Here is a 21,504-nt window from a genome sequence, read left to right on the forward strand (position 1 = left end):
CTGTGAAATAATACATCAAACCGAAAGGAAGTTTCCAACGTGGGAAGAGGAAAGTTAATCGTGGTCTCTCGGTTCTTGGGGAAATAAAGTACAGGATAGAAAAGTATGAGTATATCTAAGCAAGCTAGACAGCTAACCGAGTCACTGTTAAAGTAGAAGTTCACCCAAAATCTAACTAACTCTAAACCTACTCAGCCACATTGTAAATTTACTCTAAGGGTCCTTTCGCACTGTCCACATCTGCCAGCGGACTCCGTTCTGCTCAGCGGGGATCGATCCGCCGATCCCCGCTGAGTAGGCGGATGGCAGCTCCATCTCCGTTCTGTGTGCAGAGATGGAGCTGTCAGATCCCCACTGTCCTCTATGGGGGAATCGGATGAAAACGGACCGCCTGTCCGTTCTCATCCGATCCGCTGGACGGATGGAAAATAGGGTTTCCATCTGTCCGGATTTCACGGACAGGATCGGATCCGATAGCAGCGGGTGTCTCCGCTGACATCCGTTGCCCTATAGGGATGCATGGAGGATCCGATGAGGTCCGCCTAAAAAACTGACAGGCAGATCTGATCGTTCATGTGAAAGGACCCTAACCCTGTAAAGCAAAAAATCAGCCAATCCGAGCCGGTCTCCAGTGGCGGATGCTGTGTGCAGGAGACAGCCAACAACGGCTGGGAAATGGCTGGGAAGTGAGGTCACCCACAGGGTTACTATGGGGCTTCTGTTACAGGCTGCCTCTCCTGCACACTCCCACACTGAAGCCACCACTGGAAACAGGTATGTAAGGAGATTTTGGCTTTACAGGGCTAGATAGATCAGATTTAGAATGTGGCTGCCAGTACGTTTAGAATTAGTTCGATGTTGCCTGAACTTCTACTTTAAAAATTCAGTTTATGTAAAGTTTTTCCCATTTCACACTTGAAAGACTCAGTAACCATTTAGTAGAGGAGGTTCAGGACAAGCAGAGATTATGTATTGGAGACAATGCTACATGGGAGAGAAAAAATTGATCTGTATATGCGACAACTCAAATAGCTGCACCTCTGGGGGGGAAAAAAAAAAAGATTTGATCACTATCCAGTTGCCAACTGCCCTATTAGTAGCTTTACTGCTACAGGACCACCGCTCTGTGCAGAATTGACGCGTTTCCTCTGACAAGGCTTCTGCTGAGATAGGTCTCCCATCTCAGCAGAAGCCTTGTCAGAGGAAACGCGTCAGGGAGGAGGCGTGTCGCGCCGCCACATATGTCACCTATTGCCCGATCTGCAGCCGGGCATAGGCGCAAAACTGGATACTCTCGCCGTTTCCCCGCATACCGAATGTAAGTGTATCACCTTTTGTCAATAAATTTTATCGGGGGTATTACACTATCGTCTGCTTTTGCTCTTTGTTCCGCATACATCATCTGAGTACCATCAGACTAGCGGAAGTACGCGGTTTTGCGGAGGTGACTACAGATATCCGATCAGGAGAGGGGACATTCATTCAGGAGGATTTGTTCTGTGTTAGGACACATACCATCTGGTAAGAGGCACATTTGTGTCATCTCACAGGGTGGCACTGCAGTGGAAGTTTTCCTCCTCTCCATTGAGCCATATTGAATTTGATTCTGCACCTTACTTTATCAATTCTGGTAAGGAGGAAAGCCTGTCGGTGGTGGGAATCACTATTCATATCACCGATACATCACTGGAAGTTGATTTCTCATTATTATATATTACACAGCATGGTGAAGACTTTATTATTTGGACTTTGTGGACTATCATTGGCTTTTGCACTTGTTTGATTTTATTCAATTTTTGTACTGGACCACGTTCACTTTTGGTTCACTGAATATATGCACCTAGATGTGATATCACGGTTATTCAATTGTGAACTATATGTGTTAATTTATCCTAACACTCTTGTTTAGCGCACCTATTTTTTTTCAACATACATACACACACAATATATATATATATTATATATTTAGAGCTGCACGATTCTGGCCAAAATGAGAATCACAATTTTTTTGCTTGGAATAAAGATCACGATTCTCTGTGTAACATCTTTTACATTATAAAAAAAATTGGGATAACTTTACGGTTTTATTTTTTTTATTTTTTTTATTCATTAAAGTGTATTAATTGCGTTTGAAAGACTGCTGCGCAAATACAGTGTGACATAAAAATTTACAACAATCACCATTTTATTCTGCAGGGTCTCTGCTAAAAAAAAAATATATATATAAATGTTTGGGGGTTCTAACTACTTTTCTAGGAAAAATAAACTGATTTAACTTGCAAGCAACAAGTGTAGGAAAAAGGTTTAGTCTTTAAGACGTTAAACTTCCTTCCTCCGGCAGAGGGAAAGAAATGATACAATGTAATCATTTGTGTTTACAGTTCAGTGGGAGACTGATAGGCTTTTGCGGGAGGCTTTTTTTTTTTTTTGACAGCTGCTCCCTCACAGCAATGTAAAGAATCGAGCAAGTGTCATGTTAAGATCGTCAAGGGGGAGTGAATCGCGTGCAGCTCTAATAAATATATATATACATATACACACACATATACATACATATATATATATATATATATATATATATATATATATATATATATATATATATATAACACATACATACATATACACAGTTTGTAGATGCTGTAACCTTTGTGAAAAACAATCAATATATGCTTATTGGGATTTTTTTTTTACCAAAAATATGTAGAATACATATTGGCCTAAAGTTCCAAGGAAATTTTATTTTTTTTCTTTATTGGATATGTTTTATAGCAGAAAGAAGAAAAAAAATTATATATTATTTTTTTATTTTCTTTTACATTGTGTTTTTTTTTTTTTTGTTAATATCGCAAAAAAAAAAAACAAGTGTTTTCGGCATTTTGCGGATAGAGAAAAGGGTGCAGATAATGGCGCCGAAAACACATGCAAGGTTTACGCGCATTTGCTGCAGTTTTACTGAGCTTATGGTGTGTTTTTCACAGATCATGTGACTCAAAATCCTTTTTTAAAAAAAAAACTAATTTTTTGGTTAAGTGCATCCTGAATTTTCGGTTTTGGCACCAAAATTTCCATTCGGTGCACCTATATAAAATGTTTTTTTTTTTTTTTTTTTTTAAAAAGGCAGCGGTGATCAAATACCACTAAAAGAAAGCTCTATTTGTGGGAAACAAAATAACATCAAGTTAATTTATGTACAGCGTTGCATAACCAAGCAATTTTCAGTTAAAGTACCATAGTGTGGTAAAGCAAAAAATGGCCTGGTCATGAAGGGGGGTAAATCTTCCAGAGGCCAAGAGGCTATAGAGAAAAATAACTTATCTGAGATTCAAGTGTATGTAAACCCAAATACTAAAGTTGTGTTAATACCTCCCATTTTGTTCAGGGACCATGGAGAATTGATTACCACACAGGGGGTGTGTGGGGATATAGGCGCTAGGTTTCTCTCGCCTGAGCCATAACAGTAATTGCTTAGTGCTTTGCCAAGCTGGAGGACCAGTCGAACAACCAATGATGATCAATGATGTGGACAGGTATAGATTACCTTTAGCATCAGGCTTGTCATCTTCCAGTTCACTGGCCTCGTGTGCTGCATTCTCCATTGGCAATGATCCAGACTCCAGAGTGTCACTTGCTGTCTCTGCATCACTCTTAGCACTCCACTGGTCCTTCTGTGTCCTTATCTGGTTCAACAATCTCCTCAGCACCAGTCGAGACTGAGGTTCCCTGGCTTCTACAAGATATTTCAAATGCTGAAAACTACATTGGATAAACAGCTACTCTAGTAAACAGCACTTCCATTTTCAATGCATAAAATCTTGTGTAGCTATGAAAAATCACAAGCTTTTACCAAGCAAATTACAAGCTGCTGCTTTAAAGTGTACTGTATTGTGACTGGCAAAATACTGATAAAAAAAAAAAAAAAAAAATACATCTCTCCAATACATACACATTACCATATTTTGTCACTTTAAAAATACTGCGTTTCCCAGCTTTTGGTAACCCGCCGTTCCCGCTTGGCCTCACGGACAGATAGATTCGAAACTTCCTTCAGGTAGGCAAGTTTCGCCTCAGAGAGTTTCTATCTGGATCCGGACTGAAGTCCTCATCAGACATAAAAAGGATGTTTGACCCGCCAACGGATTCCTGGCCGCTGCACCAACTACTACATTTACCTATTACTTTGACTCATGACGGGATCTCTTCACACCCTGCCACCCCTTGAATATCTTTGTTTGAAAACTGGTCCCTCCTCTCATGGGATATTGGAAGCGTACCAGATATTCCTTTGGCCAGAGGGTTTTGTGCCTCCATTTTTATTGAAGTTGCAGAGAGATTTGAGACTCTCGCTCTCTTCCAAAAAGAAGAAACACGTTCTCTACTTTGCTCATTATTCGTCTATAGTGAGCAAGTTTCAAGAGTTGGTATATGAGATCCTTACTCACTGGCACAAGGTTCCTACATTGTTGAGGAAAATATATCCAGACGCTGTGATGGTCGCAGAGGAGGCAGACAACCCTTTCTGAGGCCCATCGGCGAGAACAAATAGGGAGTCTGACTTCCTAAAAGACTCCACATCCAAGGCATGTAAGCAATTTCCTTCAGATGTTTTGGCCTGGGGTACAGGGAAGGAAACACAATGTCTTCATTCAAATAAAAAATCAGAGACAACCTTTGGTAGGAACGACGGACAGGGGCGAAGAACCACGTTATCTTGTGAACCACCAAGTAAGGTGAATGACAGGATAACGCAGCCAATTCCAAAACCCTGCGCGTAGAAGTGATAGCCACCAAAAAAAAACAACTGAGACAGCGAAAGCAGGGGAATCTCCAATAGAGACTAAGAAAGAAGGCTTCTGGAGGCCTAAGAGCACCAAACTGAGGTCCCAAGGCGGCAACGGTGACCGCACTGGAGGAGCCAAGTGCCAAACTCCCTGAAGAAAAGTACGCACCAGGGAGTGTGGCGCTAAGGGCCGTTGAAAGAAGACCGCCAAGGCTGACACCTGGCCCTTGATAGTACTCAAGGCCAGTTTCTGCTCAACCCCCCCAATTGAAGGAAGGTCAAGATCCGGGCCACCGAAAAAGAGCGAGGATGAACCCCAAGAGACTCACACCACGCGATGTACGTCTTCCACGTACGATGGTAGATTTTCTTAGAAGTAGATTTCCTAGCTTTTAACAGCGTTGGAATCACCAACTCGGATATACCTCTATCCTTCAGCACCTGGTGTTCAACAGCCAAGCCGTCAAAGCCAATGACTGTAAAGCAGGATGGAAGACTGGCCCTTGGGACAGAATATCCTTCCTGAGAGGAAGCCTTCAAGGAACGTCGGCGACCAGCCACACCAGATTGATATACCAAGCCCGGCGAAGCCTGTCCGGGGCCACTAAGATGACCAGAGTCCCTTCTGCTTCGATCCTGTGTACAAGTCTTTGCAGAAGCTTAAGAGGAGGGAAAGCGTAAATCAGACGACCCCGCGGGGCCACCAGCGCATATGTGGTGTCCTCCAGAGGATCCTGCGACTGTGCCACAAACCTCTGCACCTTTCTGTTGAGACAAGACACCAACAGATCCACCTTGGGGATGCCCCCACCAGAGACACAACTGATGAAACGCCTCCGGATTAAGGGACCACTCCCCTTGGTCCACGCCTGCCGACTGAGGTAATCCGCCTGCTTGAGTTCCACCCCCGGAAAGGGCATGGCGGAGAGGACTGGAACAAAACATTCTGCCCACCTTAGAATGCTGGCTACCTCCAGAGTCAGGACACTTCTTGCGCCCCCCTGGTGATCGACATAAGCCACGGCTGTGGCATTGTCCAATTGGATGCACTCCAATTGGACATCCTTGAAGACGATCCGTCCAATGTTCCAGGCACAGTCATCATCGCTCAGAGTTCCAGGACTTTGATCAGTAGTCTGGACTCTCCAGACCCCCCTGAACTGAATTTCTTTTGAGGACACCTCTCCGCTGGCATTCGTACAAAGTCACCACATCATGGACCCTTTCGTTTCCCGGCTCAGCCGGATCTGAATGTCCACAGACTGCGGATTCATGTTCAATTTGGCCAGAATCTTCCTTTGCAGGGACCTCATATGGAACTGTGCAAACGGAACTGCCTCGAACGTAGACACCATCAGGCCCAGCACCCGCATGCAAGTCCGGAGGGATGACCATCTGTTGGAAAGTAGGAGACGAATTGCAGCCGCAATTTCGAGAGTTTGTCCAGAGGAAGGAGCACTCTGGCCAAGGCCGAGTCCAGAGTCGGACCCAGATAGTCCAGCTTTGTGGGCAGAACCAGAGCAGACTTCTGAAAATTCAGAATCCAGCCGAACTCCCTCAGAGTTCGTATAGAGCAGTAGGGGACTGTGATCGCACGAGGAAGTCATACTAGTAGCCCAGTACTGCAAATCCCCCGCTGACATAATGCTAGCACCGGGGCCAACACTTTTGTGAAGACCCGAGGAGCAGAGGAGAGACTAAAATGGTAACGCCATAAACTGACAATGCTCCTCTCCCACGGCAAAGCAGAGGAAGCGCTGGTGACCGGTAAGCATCCTTGATGTCGATAGAGTCAAGAAAATCCCCCTGATTCAGGGATGCCACCACCGTGCAAATGGACTCCATTCTGAACTTCTGCACCCGCACAAAGCAGTCCAGCGCCTGGAGGTCCAGAATTGGACACAACTTGCCTTCCTCCCTGGGAATTGTAAACAGGTTTGAGTAAAACCCATGAAATCGTTCCAATGTCAGAACTGGGACAATCACCCCTTAAAGGTCCTGCACTGCCCCAAAAAGACCCTGTAAGCAGTCCGGGGACAGGCATAAGTTAGAAAGAAAGAACCTTTCCAGACGGTAAGAACAAAACTCAATCTTGTAGCCATAACGTATGACTTTGTGGACCCACTTGTCTTGTACCAGGGAAGTCCACAGGTCCGGAAACCAGCAAAGACATTCCCTCACCCCAAATATGGGTGAGGGCGCACCTTCATGCCAAAGGAGCCTTGTACATGGGTCTGGAGAAGCCCGCTCTCGACTTGCCAGACCAACTTCGCTTGGATCCACCAGAGGCGGCCCTGAAAGGCTTTGATCCCTTGCCAGTCGCCACTGAGGGACGAAAAAACTTATGAGCCAAGAAGGATGGCCCACATCTACGGAGAAGGTCATTGGCCTTACTAGCCTGTGGAAGAAATGTACTCTTCCCCCCGTGAGACCCTTGATGTCATCCAGGGTAGCTCCTTGAAAAGAAAGATCGGTCAAGATGGCAACTAGGGGAGACACATGTGACCTCGCAAGGCTTTTAACTCCCAGGCCAGCCCCCATCTGGTGGGGCTGTCACGGGCGACCTAGCGCAGAGCTGAGGTTGGCGCGCGCTTGCTGGCCAGACTGGGGTGACCACTGGATCTAGATTATCCAGCCCATCACGCAGTGTCCTACATCTGTAGGGGGCAGTATAACCCAATGGTTAAGAAGATCAGGAGCTGTGTGTCAATGAACGAAAGAGAAAATGTGTTTTATGCTTTATAACAGTGTCACTATATCCTAGTTGCACAAGAATGCCAGCGCTGTTATATACACTGCTCCTTTGGTAACAATTTCAGGACAGTGGATCAACCTTAGTACCCAGCAGCTCTCGCTGATTCTTTCTGCTGACCTCCACGACCCCTATAGGACACAGCAGTGACGATGAGGTCAGCAGGAGAACGACATTGCTAAACCTCCAGTTTTCCAGCAGTTTCTTGCAGGTATAGCTTACCTGGATAACTTTAGCACAGTGACGGGGTTGCTTTAAAGTAATCAAGTAAGAAATAGGAGGCTGCTAAATCTGATCGCTTTCTAAAAAATGCCATTTGCCTGGCTGTTCTACTAACCCACTGGCTTCAATGCAAATCGCACTCACCCAGATCAAGTATGCAGTTAAAGCAGAGTTCCACCCTAAAATTATACTTACCTCCATCTTCTTGCTCCGGGTCACCTGAAAAACAAATGGATAATCGCAATTTTTTTTTTTACTTACCATATTTAGAAGAAAATATACTTACCTTACTTCCTCTTCCTCCCCTCGGCGCTCACAGCGATTCGTCACTTCCTGGCTTGCAATGATTCCTGGGAGCTGAACGTCATCGCTCCCAGGAATCAATGCGCCTGCACCGGCCCCGATGTCATTTCCGGTGCAGGCGCCGTCATACCTTGCTAAACAGCTTCTGGGCATGCCCAGAAGCTGTGCAGGGATGACGCTGCAGCCCCGGAAGTGACGGCGGGGCCGGCGCAGTGCATCGTGGGACCGAAGAAGACGGAAGAGGACACAGAAGAGGATCGCGCTGGCTTCAAGCTGCCCACACCTGAGATGGCAGCGCTGGAGAATACATTTTCAAGGTATTTCGTCTTGCAGGTAAGTGCAACCCGGGACAGATCAGAGGCTAGCCATTGTGGAATGCACTAGCCCCGACTGTCCCGGGGGTATTTTTATTAAAAAAAGCTTTCCCAGGGTGGAACTCCGCTTTAAGAGAAGTCAAAAAGAGGTCTGAAGCCGTTAGTTGCTTTATGTTGTTTTGCTTTAAGGTGAAGTTTGCAATAGCAGTGAACATGATTCTCTTGGAACTCGTTTTTACTGTACTCTTAGGTCTCAGTCACACTTGCAGTGTCAAACCTGGGTCTAGATGCATTTAGAGGAAATTTCTAAATGCCTATACAGTAACTGCAGGTAAAACAAAGATTTTTCAATAGTGCCATTAAAATGGAGCATGTGTATATAGAAAACAGAATTCTCTGCAGTATCCAATCAGAAACTGTACACATAGCTAAAACATGACTAACTGCATGTAAACAAGACTAATCTGGCTAGAAAAACAGGAATATCTCAAATTAAAAAAAAAAAAAAAAAATGAAAAAAATGTATTGGGAAGCATAAAACGGAATTTTTGTAAAATCTTACCTGTAAAATTCCTTTCTCTGAGTCCTCCGACAGTCGCCGCCTCTTCATATTCGTCACATATGGGTATTAGACTTTGCTCCGAAGGAGTAGCTAGGCAACAGAATATGTTAACAATAAAGCTTTTAACATATCCCACCCTCAAGGGGTGGTCCCCTCAGTCAATACCCTCCTACTTCCTGCAACCATATCTCAGTTTTTGTGGAATAGCAGTAGAGTATACAATCAAACCCCAAAGAGGGGCGGGGGCGGCGACTGTCGGAGGACTCAGAGAAAGGAATTTTACAGGTAAGATTTTACAAAAATTCCGTTTTCTCTTACGTCCTCCGACAGTCGCCGCCTCTTCATATTCGTCACATATGGGGACGTCCCAAAGCAGTGCAAACATGAGGGGTGGGAAACGCATCCGCGCCGAAAGGCAACGCAGTCTCCGCATCAAAGAAGGAACCTTACCAAAGGAAGGAAACCAGCTGGGCAACAGCAAAAAACAAGTGCTCAACAGGAGCAACAACCCAGGAAAAGACAAAAAACCAGGGGATACAAAACTTATCCCAACAGCCAGGAGTCCCCAACAAGGGACCCTAGGGAACAGCCGCACTAAGAACCTTGCGGCCAAAGGAAGCATCCGCCGATGCCTGAACATCTACTTTGTAGAATTTTGTGAAAGTGTGCACGGTCGACCAAGTCGCCGCCTTACACACCTGGGCTACAGAAGCCCCATGACGACAGGCCCAAGACGTACTCAGAGATCTAGTAGAGTGCGCCTTCACAGGCACAGGGGGAACCTTCCCCTGCAAAGCATAGGCCTGTTCAATGGTCTGCCTGATCCATTTGGCGATGGTAGAGGCCGAAGCCGCCATGCCCTTCCGAGGACCCTCTGGAAGAACAAACAAGGAGTCCGTCTTTCGAAAAGACTCAGTCGATTGAAGGTAAACCCTTATCGCCCGAACAACATCCAGAGAGTGCAATCTCACCTTCTTTGGATGTTTAGGCTTCGTGCACAACGAAGGCAAGACAATATCCTCATTAAGATGGAATTCCGAAACTCGTTTCGGAAGAAAAGAAGGATTAGGTCGCAAGACCACCTTATCCAAATGAATAACCAGGTACGGAGACTTGCAGGACAAAGCCGCCAGCTCCGACACTCTGCGAGCCGAAGAGATCGCCACCAAAAAGGCGACCTTTTTGGACAACATAGACAACGAGATCTCCCTGATCTGTTCAAAAGGAGCACGTTGTAACACAGATAGAACGAGATTCAAGTCCCAAGGGGGCAGAGGATCCCGCCTCGGGGGAACCAGATGCCGCACACCCTGAACAAAGGTGCCAACCAATGGGTTGGAAGCCACGGGACGTTGAAACAGAACGGCCAGAGCAGACACCTGACCCTTTATCGTAGCCAGCGCCAAACGCTGATCAACACCCGATTGAAGGAAAGACAGCACACGGGACACCGAGTACGTGCGGGGTGAAAACCCCCTGGACTCACACCAGGCAAAATAGGCCTTCCTAGTACGGTAATAAACCTTCCCCGAGGAAGACTTCCTCGCGTTGATTAAAGTATGAACGACCTCCGGCGAGAGACCCCTCTCCTTCAGGACCTCGGTCTCAACAGCCAGGCCGTCAAAGCCAGCGACTGTAAAGCAGGATGGTATATCGGTCCTTGAGACAGTAGATCGTCTCGAAGAGGCAGACGCCACGGGGCGTCGACTGCCAGATTCACGAGGTCTGCGTACCAGGACCGGCGAGGCCAGTCCGGTGCCACAAGAATCACCGTGTTGCGTTCCGAGTGTAACCTGCGAAGGAACCTGGACAGCAACTGAATCGGTGGAAACGCGTACATCAGCCTGTACTGATGCCACGGGGCCACTAACGCGTCCGACGCGTCTGCCCGAGGGTCGCGCGTCCTTGCCACGAACCTCTTCACCTTGTTGTTGAGACGAGACGCGAACAGGTCCACATCTGGAAGACCCCACTTCGCGCACAACATCTGGAAGACAGCCGGGTGGAGAGACCATTCCCCCTGATCCAGGGTTTGGCGACTCAGATAGTCCGCCTGCCAGTTCTCCACTCCCGGAATGTGAACCGCCGTTATCGCCGGGACATAAGTCTCGGCCCAAGACAGAATGTCGGCCACTTCTCGAGCCGCTCGGGCACTCCTGGTGCCCCCTTGGTGGTTGATGTAGGCCACCGCCGTGGCATTGTCCGTCTGCACCCGAACCGGGCAACCCTGCAGCCGGTCCGTCCAGCGATGAAGACAGAGACTTATCGCACGCAATTCCAGAATGTTGATCGGAAGGGAAGACTCCCCCTCCGACCAAGTCCCCTGAGCGGACAGAACGCCCAGAACTCCACCCCAGCCCGACAGGCTGGCATCCGTGGTGATTACCGTCCACGAGATCGGACGAAACGACTTGCCCCCGGACACCAACGGGGACTGGAGCCACCACTGAAGGTTTTCCCTGGTGCGAAGACTCAACGAGATTTGAAGATCCAGAGATTGAGGTCGCCCGTCCCACCTGGACAGGATCTCCGCTTGGAGACCCCGCGTGTGAAACTGGGCGAAAGGAATCGCCTCGAAGGCCGAGACCATCAATCCCAGACATCTCATACACGTCCGCAGAGACGAGTTCGGAACGTCCCTGAGGGACCTGACTTCCTCCCGGAGAGTCCTGAGTTTGTCTTCCGGCAGGAAGACCTTCGCCTGCACCGAGTCCAGTATCATTCCCAGATAGGGGAGACGAACCGACGGACTCAGTGTCGACTTTGGAAAATTTATCGTCCAACCAAACTCCTGCAGAGTTTGCATCGTGACAGACAGGTCCTCCTCCAGACCCTGGCTGGTCGCAGACCGAACCAGAATGTCGTCCAGATACCCCAGGACAGAAACGCCCTGGGCCCTCAATAATGCCAGAACCGGTGCAAGCACCTTGGTGAAGACCCGCGGAGCCGAGGCGAGACCAAAGGGCAACGCCACGAACTGGTAGTGATCCTCCGCAATGGCAAATCGAAGGTACCTCTGATGACCCTCGAATATGGGGATGTGAAGGTACGCATCCTTCAAATCGATGGAGGCCATGAATTCCCCCGGAACCAGGGCAGCCACCACCGACCGCAGGGATTCCATGCGGAACTTGCGAACCCGCACAGAGCGGTTCAGAGCCTTCAAGTCCAGAATCGGACGAACCTTGCCCTCCTTTCTGGGCACGGTGAACAGATTGGAATAAAACCCCCGAAACCTGTCCCGATGAGGCACCGGAACCACCACTCCCTGAGCCCTCAGGTCCCGCACCGCCAGGTGCAGGTCCCGCAAGCGCTCTGGAGACAGTTGAAGATTTGAGGGAAAAAATCTGCTCTCCGGCCGAGAGAGAAACTCGATCTTGTAACCAGATCGAACGATTTCCTGAACCCATCGGTCCCGCACACGGGCCAACCAGGGCTGAAGAAAACCGAGCAAGCGTCCCCCCACCCCAAAACTGGGTGAGGGCGCCCCTTCAGGCCGAACTGTTATGGGCTGCAGGTCCGGATTGGCCGGACTTCTGTTTACCAGACCAGGGCTTCTTCTGAGAGCCTTGACCTTTGAACGGTTTGCCCTTGTAGTGCGGCCGAAAGGCACGAAAGGACCCCTGAGGGGGCCGAAAATTAGCATGCTTCTTCCCCGAAGCCCCCTTAGCCTTGGGGAAATGGGGCAAGAGAGTGCTCTTACCCCCGGTGATCCCCTTAATCAACACATCCAAGGACTCCCCAAAAAGGCGAGACCCATCATAAGGCAGATTGGCTAAGGTCTTACATGAAGATTGGTCCACCGACCAACATTTTAACCAAACCAGGCGGCGAGACAACACCGCCACGCTGTGCACACGTGCAGCCAACGGAATCAGGTCCAGGTCCGCATCACACAGATACATGACACCCTGGTGGATTTGATCCACCATATCCAGGGTCGCCGGCGAGGCCGAGTCTGCCACTAGGACGCGCCTAAGCATCTGCGTCCAACTTGCGATCGCCTGGGCCGCCATGAGAGAAGCAAACAGAGCCTTAAGCATAGAACCCGTAACAGAATAAGTATGACGGGCAAGAGACTCCAGTCTCCTATCCGTGGCATCACGGAAAACAGGGGAATCCTCTGCAGGAATCGCAGTGGCTTTGTTCAAAACCGCAATTGCATGATCCACTGGTGGAGGCACACACCACCTTTCATCAGTGGAAGGCGAAAAAGGATAACGCAGCTTGAATCTACTTGGTACCGCAAAAGGTTTGCGCAGATTGCGCCATTGATCCTTAACAGCGCGCTGAAAATCATCATTGCAGGGAAAAACCTGCGGCGTCCTGCGTTTCCTCTGCGTCCCATAAGCCGCCAAGGCAGCGGGGGGACACACTTCGTCCTGCAAACGCAGCGTTTGCTTAATGGAAGCAATCAACTCATCCATGATTGCAAGCTCTTCAGGCGAGCCAGGGGGAGAATTATCAACCCCCTCAACTTCAGCCTCCACCTCAGACCCCACTAGATCAAGAGAGGAGCGGGACCCCGATAAGGAGGCCCCTGCCATAACAGCCCCATCACCTTCACCCTCAGAATCAGAGGAAAGAGCAACTCTGGGCCTTTTAGTAGATTGAGCAGCCACCAGCATTTGCACCTGAGCAGCAAGGCCAGCCACAATAGTGGCTAAATCCCCCCCTGGGGGGGAAACTGCGGTCCCCTGGCTTTCCACCAATACTGTAGGAAATTTGCCCTCCTGAGAATCCATTGCCCCTGTAATGCCAGACAACCAAGGGTTAACTGCCCCTTTTAAGCAAGCGCGGCAAGCGCAGCCCACCGCACCACACTCAAGCACAATGAGACCCCCACAGGGAATATGCAAACTGAACACAGGCAATGGATAGCAAGAACAGAAGGATAAAACCTGAGGAGACCCTCGCCGCTGTTGCTGCCTCGATCGGTGTTCCTGGAAAGAGGAAGTGATGCTGCCAGGGCGCTCTATGTAAGCCTATGGAGGCTACAAGAAAATGGCCGCCATGCATGTAAAACATGCGGCCGGAGCGGGTGTAGGCAAAATGGCGTCGTTTGGCGCCGAAACCGCCGCTCCACAGTGCATTAAAACACACATTACATTCCAATATCAGAATACATGTCAGATCGCCGCAGCGATCGCTGTATATGCCCAAACATGCCAAAAAAACATGCCCCACAGCACACAGCTTCTCACACTGACCAGTCTGACACACACAGTGTCATACAGCTCCCCCCCCCCCCCCTTGCAGCCCACAGCATGCAGCCGAGAGATAGGGAGACAAGCAGTGTGAATAGAGGCAGGTTACACAGTCCCAGACTGACACCCCCCCAGACAGACAGGTCCCCACATAAATACACTTACCTCACATGGCGTGGGGGACCCGCACAGGCGAACAAGCCGCTGCACATGAGGCAGGGAGAGTCGCAATTCAAGACGCACAAAATGGGGGTTAAGAAACCGCACAGCGTCCAGTGAGGTAGCCACCTCACCAATCATCCCTGCACCGAACAGGGATGGGTCGTTCACTGTGCCAGGAGCGTTACCTGGCTGAACGCTCGATGGCAGACTGGGAAGCCACTGACCCACGACCTGCGACCAGGGGGATCAGCCCGAGACCCAGTCCGCACGATCCTCTTCATCCGAAGAACTAACTAACGCTGACAAAATAACAGCTAAATAAAAGGTAGAGAGAAAAACTCAAACAAAATATTAAAAAGAAGAAAGAGTCTGGGACAGAAAGTCCCAGCACAGAGAGAGCCAGCCACTCCTGACAAGCTAGACATTAAAACTGAGATATGGTTGCAGGAAGTAGGAGGGTATTGACTGAGGGGACCACCCCTTGAGGGTGGGATATGTTAAAAGCTTTATTGTTAACATATTCTGTTGCCTAGCTACTCCTTCGGAGCAAAGTCTAATACCCATATGTGACGAATATGAAGAGGCGGCGACTGTCGGAGGACGTAAGAGAAACATGGTTTTTACTTCCCATATCACTTCTGTGAATTGTGAATGTGGCCCTTTGCAACAGCCATTACCCCCAAATACAGACCTTACCAGGAGTGATTGCTGCGGTTTTTAAAAGGCATTGAACACTTTTAAATGATTTGTTGTTTTAACTAGGAATTTGTGTAGTTATATTCCCTGTGTCAATTGCTTGCCTTACCTGGTAATGAAGGGCTCATGTTGTGGCTACAGTTTGTAGTGTCATGGCTGATTAAATATATGGACATGGGGGGGGGGGGTGGCATCATTCACCTAGCTTGCCCCCTATATAATCCAAAAGCTTTTCTTCCCCTTCTTTCTGTAGGGTTTACAGGTGAGAGCAGAGCGGTTCTGGCATGTGACCGCTTTGATCAATCAGAATTGCTCTAAACTATCCCAGAAGCCCTAAGGAAAGAAGACCTGGGATTTCAAATCCCAAGACCACTACACTGGCTGCGTGGGCAGTGACAGCTCATCACCGACAGAGGCAAGTGCAGCAGGGACCAGTGGTGGTGAGGAGAGTGTAGGGTGAAAAGGTGAACTTAACCACTTACTACCCGCTCACCGTCAAATGACGGCGGAGCGGTGTAGCCATTATCCTGGGACGCCATCATATGGCGGCGCACCAGAACAGCCTCTCTCGCGCGCTCCCGGGGGTGAGCGGAGCGGCGATCATGACTGCGCCTTGTTGCTAGGACACGGCGCGATCCCGATCTCGGTAAAAAGTCAATGACATGACTCTTTACCCAAGTGATCGGCTGTGTCCAATCACAGCCGGTCACATGTAAATGAAGAAGTGCCGTTATTCGGCTCTCATCGGCTCACACGGTCAGTGTGTGAGGCGAGGAGAGCCGATCAGCGGCTCCTCCTCATAGGGGACACAGAAATGTAATCAGGGCACTGATGACCAGTGCCCCAATTACAAAAGGGGGAAATAAAATGCCATAACTGCCCCCCAGCAGTGCCGCCCATCAGTGCCCCCCATCTGTCCCCAGCAGTGCCCCCTCTCTGTCCCCAGCAGTGCCCCCTCTCTGTCCCCAGCAGTGCTCATCAGTGCGGCATGTTAGTACCTTCCCATCAGTGCAGCCCATCAGTGCACAGTGAAGGAGAAAAATGTATTTATTTTCAAAATTTACTCACAGAAAAGAAAAACATTTTTTCTTTTTTTTGTAAGAAATAAAAAACCCAGAGGTGATTAAATAACACCAAAAGAAAGCTTTGTGTGAAAAAAAATTATAAAAATGTCATATGGGTACAGTGTAGCATAACCGCGCATTTGTCATTGAAAGTGAGAGAGCGCTGAAAGCTAAAAACTGGCCTGGGCAGGAAGGGGGTGAAAGTGCACTGTATGCAAGTGGTTAAACTTTAACAGCAATAGGTTTACTTTAAGAAATTAAAGCGACCACATGGAATGTATAAACCCTACTAACAAAATGCTTTGGAAAACTTGTCTTACAGACCTTGGTGTTCCTCTGATGGTGGCAGCACCTGCCTCATTCCCCTTAAAACAGGCTCCATTTCAGGTGTAGCTTCTGGCTCCAGGGACAAATCAAGGTCTTCATCAATGCTTGCAACAGTGGGGTCTGGGAGAGGTTGGGGTTTGAGATGCAGGACCATATCACCCTTCATTTCTTACAAAATATAAAAAAAAAAAAAAAAAAAAAAAAAAAAGTTTGAGAACACAAAATATTTATGAACATGGATAGCTCAACATTTGTTGTTACCTGATGCATTTAAAGTGATGTGCCTAAAAACCAGTTACTGATCTCATGGGAGAAATCTGCACAGACCAGTACTGTAACTACTGCACAGTTGATGGCTATGGGCCTTTTAGTTTAACCACTTACCGCCCGCCCGCCGTCATATGACGGCGGGACGGTGCGGCTATTATCCTGGGCGGACGTCATATGACGTGACCCAGGAAATGCAGGGCAGGCGCGCCGCCGTGCACTGCCGGTGTCGGCGTGTCCCCGGGACACAGCCGGTCACCGGCAGGGGGGGGAACAGCCATTAGGCATGGCTGTTTCCCACGTGATCGGCTGTGTTCCAATGACACATCCGATCACAATGGAGGCGCCCGGGAGATGACCGCGCATGCGCGATCGGGAGCGCGCAGCGCGGTCATGTCGGTGGCACTGTGTTCCGTAGGAACACAGCTGTCACCGGCAGTAGTAAACAGTCACTGACAGTGACTGTTTACTATGTGATCGGCTGTGAATCCATTCACAGCCGATCACAAACTGTAAACAAAGAGCAGTAACTGACTGTTACTAGCTCTTCTCTCCTCATACAGTTTCCAGTATGAGGAGAGCAGAGCTAGAAATAGTGAGTTACTGCTCTGTACACATGTAAAAAGTAAAATCACACCAATAAATGTCCCCACACAGTCCTCAGCCCCCCCCCCCCCAATGTCACCTGTCACCCAACAGTCACCTCATCAGTGCCCAGAAATTGACACCCATAACGTTCACATGTGAGCGCAGCGATCGCGGGCAGAATCACCGCGATTCTGCCCGCGATCCGGAAATCATTGCAAATTGCGGGACGCCTGTGCGTTGCCCGTTTTTTGCAATAGCACCCCAAACGCTGTGCGATGTTGCCGCCATTTCTGCCTGCCGAATCACGGTAACATCGCGCAAACATCGCATGACGCCCAAAAAAGGTACAAGAGTTTCTTTGGGGCGTCATGCGTTGTTTGCGTGATGTTACCTCATGATTCTGCCCATGATCGCTACGCTCACATGTGAACATAGCCTAAAGTTCACTGGTCACCAGAGACTGCCATCAGTAACGCCATGCACCATCGCCCGTCACCTGTCACCCATCAGTGACCATCGCCCGTCACCTGTCACCCCATCAATCACCGTCACCTGTCACCCCATCAGTCACCGTCATCTGTCACCCCATCAGTCATCGTCACCTGTCACCCCATCAGTCATCGTCACCTGTCACCCCATCAGTCATCGTCACCTGTCACCCCATCAATCATCGTCACCTGTCACCCCGTCAGTGATTGTCATCTGTCACCTCATCAATCAGCGTCACCTGTCACCTCATCAGTCATCGTCACCTGTCACCCCATCAGTCATCGTCACCTGTCACCCCATCAGTCATCGTCACCTGTCACCCCATCAGTCATCGTCACCTGTCACCCCATCAGTCATCGTCACCTGTCACCCCATCAGTCATCGTCACCTGTCACCCCATCAGTCATCGTCACCTGTCACCCCATCAGTCATCGTCACCTGTCACCCCATCAGTCATCGTCACCTGTTTGCCATATACATGCAATCACTTACTGACCGCCTAACGACTGTATGCGTCGGCCATTAAAAGCTAAATACTGGGGTTATGGCAGAAGATAGCCCCCATAACCCTGGTATTTTTTGAAACGGCGAGCGGTCGGCTTTCAGATAAGGGTGGTCCCAGTGGCGGATTCGCCGCGGAATTACCCTTACGGTGCAGGGGAAGAGGTGCCCCCCCCCCTCCTGCCGCGTCCCAGACGTTTTCCCAGCTTACCGCACCCACCGGCAGCGGGGAAAACTATCCGGTCCCGGATCCTCAGAGACAGGAAGTCGAGTGAGGGCAAGATGGCCCTCACTCAACTCTATGGTCTTGGAGGACCGGAGCTACGTCAAAAGACGTTGCCTAGCAACCGGTTTAAAGGGCCGTTTTTTTTTTTTTCTTTTTTTTTTTTTCCTCTTTCAACAATTTTTTTTTTTCTTTTCTTTTTTAGTGTAGTTGTGAGGTATGAGGTCTTTTTGACCCCAGATCTCACAATAAAGAGGACCTGTCATGCCTATTTCTATTACAAGGGATGTTTACATTCCTTGTAATAGGAATAAAAATGATCAAAACATTTTTTTAAACTGTGTAAAAATAAAAAAAATAATGAATAAAATAAATAGGAAAAAAAAAAAAAAATTAAAGCGCCCTGTCCCCGTTGGCTCGCGCGCAGAAGCAAACGCATACGCAAGTCCCGCCCACATATGTAAACGGTGTACAAACCATACATGTGAGGTATCGCCGCGATCTCTGGAGCGAGAGCAATAATTTGAGCCCTAGACCTCCTCTGTAACTCTAAGCTAGTAAATTGCAGAAATTTTTAAAATGTTTCCTATGGGGATTTTTAAGTACCAATGTTTGGCGCCATTCTGTGAGCATGCGCAATTTTGAAGCATGACATGTTGGGTATCTAATTACTCGGTGTAACATTATCTTTCACATTATGGAAAAAATTGTGCTAAATTTACTGTTTTCTTATTTTTTAGTTCAAAAAAGTGAATTTTTTTTCAAAAAAAAAATCGCATTTGGAAGACTGCTGCGCAAATATGGTGTGATAAAAAATATTGCAATGATCTCCATTTTATTCTCTAGGGTCTCTGCTAAAAAAAAAAATATATGTTTGGGGGTTCCAAGTAGTTTTCTAGCAAAAAAAATGATTTTAGCTTGTAAACACCAAGTGTCAAAAATAGGCCCAGTCTTAAAGTGGATAAATGGACAACTTTGTGTAAAGTGCTACTTGGATTTTAGGCCTATGTATGTGGCCAGGCTGTGAAAAAGTGTTACACATGTGGTATCGCCATACTCAGGAGGAATAGCAGAATTTATTTTGGGGTGCAATTTTTGCTATGTACATGCTATGTGTTAGAAATATTGCATAAATGGACAGCTTTGTGTAAAAAAAAAATGTGTTTTCATTTTCTTTCCACATTTTCCAAAAACTTGTGGAAAAAAATGACATATTCAAAAGACTCATTAGGCCTCAAAAATTATACGTTGGACTGTTTGCTTTCCAAAATGGGGTCATTTTGTGGGGGTTTCCATTGTCCTGGTGCTCCAGGGCCTTCAAAAGTGCGATAGGTTGTCAGGAAATTATATGTGTAATTTATGCTCCTAGAATGCCGGACGGTGCTACTTGGATGTTAGGCCTCTGTATGTGGCCAGGCTGTGAAAAAGTCTCACACATGTGGTATCGCCATACTCAGGACGAGTAGTAGAATGTGTTTTGGGGTGTAGTTGCAAGTATACAAGTATATATATGTGTGAGAGAAATAACCTGTTAATACGGCAATTTGTAAAAAAAAAAAAAAAAAAAAAAATCTTCATTTTGCAAAGCATTGTGGGAAAAAATTACAACTTCAAAAAACTCACCATGCCCCTTATTAAATACATTGGAATGTCTACTTTCCAAAAAGGGGTCATTTGGGGGGTATTTGTACTTTCCTGACTTTTTAGTGTCTCAAGAAATGATAGGCCTCAGGTGTACATCAAGTGTGATCAATTTTCAATGATTCGCACCATAGCTTGTGGACTCTATAACTTTCACAAATAATATACACTTACTTGGGTTATTTTTACCAAAGATAAGTAGCAGTATAAATTTTGGCCAAAATTTGTGAAGAAAAATTACTAATTTGCAAAATTTTATGACAGAAACAAAGAAAAATGCGTTTTTTCACGATATTTTCAGTCTTTTTTTATTTATAGCACAAAAAATAAAAAACCCAGTATTGATCAAATACCATCAAAAGAAAGCTCTATTTGTGTGGAAAAAAAGGGCACAATTTTTGTATGGGTACAGTGTTGCATGACTGAGTAATTCTCAGTCAAAGTGTGAGAGCGCTGAAAGCTGAAAATCGGTCTGGGCAGGAAGGGGGTGAAAGTGCACTGTAGGCAAGTGGTTAAGGAAAGTAACTGGTCCCTGGACAAATGGAACTGCAGGCAGAAGTAAAACATAAAACAGACAAAAAAATATTCACACGATTAGATCTGTGAGAGGGCTGCAGAACGAGGAATGGTGGGGCAGGGAGGCTATGAACTCCACAGTCCATACTACCATAAGGCATAAAAAAAAAAAAAAGTAGATGCCTGTCTATAGTTCTAGTGGTGTGCAATCACTCAGGTCAGTGTTACTACACCCCCAATTACCCTCATCTTAAAAAAAAAACAAAAATGCTGACTTTCTATTATTCCCCTGCTGTCACGATTTCATACCAGCATGACTGTGTGGGGCTCCGAATGCCTACAAGTACCATCATCCATTGCAGCTGATGGCTTGTATTTCTCAATGAGCTGTGAGGGCATTGGTGATCACTCTTAGTACATTGATCGTCCTGTTCTTTGTAGGAGGTCCAAGCAGACAGCTATGCTGAGGGTCTGCAGGAGCCAGAGACGGCACTCACGATCTGCTGATGGCGGGTGCAAAACTCTGCGGGCTCCATAAAATGAATAAATGCACTTTTTTTTTTTTTTTAACTTGCAAAAGGTGAACTCATCCTTTATATAAAAAAAAAAAAAAAAAAAAAACATGGAGATAATCACATTCAGCTGACTTCCTATAATTAAGAAGCTTAACCACTTACCGCATACTAACGTAGGTCTACGTCGGTAAACTTTGTGGTAGTGTACCGGGATGATGCCTCTAGCTAGAGGCACCATCCCGGTACCGTGGTTTAGAGCCGACGGTTGGCTTTCCGTCGGTACCGACCGATGCGGCTCGGGAGCCGCTCGATCGGTACCCGGGGGGGCGGGAGGGGACGTCCCCCCCCTCCCGCCGCCTTCCGTGGCTTTGCCCG

General features: G+C 47.7%; 1 protein-coding gene across 1 annotated transcript in view; it reads right to left on the reverse strand.

Moving 5' to 3' along the window:
* CEP295 (centrosomal protein 295) overlaps window positions 1-21,504 on the reverse strand; it is a 147,303-nt gene that overhangs the window by 69,118 nt on the left and 56,681 nt on the right. Inside the window, exons 9-10 of the mRNA XM_082245878.1 lie at window positions 16,387-16,557; window positions 3,542-3,730 (exon numbers count right to left, since the gene is read on the reverse strand). Coding sequence (XP_082102004.1) covers window positions 3,542-3,730; window positions 16,387-16,557 — 360 coding nt within the window. The remainder of the gene's footprint in view (window positions 1-3,541; window positions 3,731-16,386; window positions 16,558-21,504) is intronic.

This window comes from Pelophylax lessonae (genome assembly GCF_965119305.1).
Source record: "Pelophylax lessonae genome assembly, chromosome: 2".
Classification (NCBI taxonomy): Eukaryota; Metazoa; Chordata; class Amphibia; order Anura; family Ranidae; genus Pelophylax; species Pelophylax lessonae.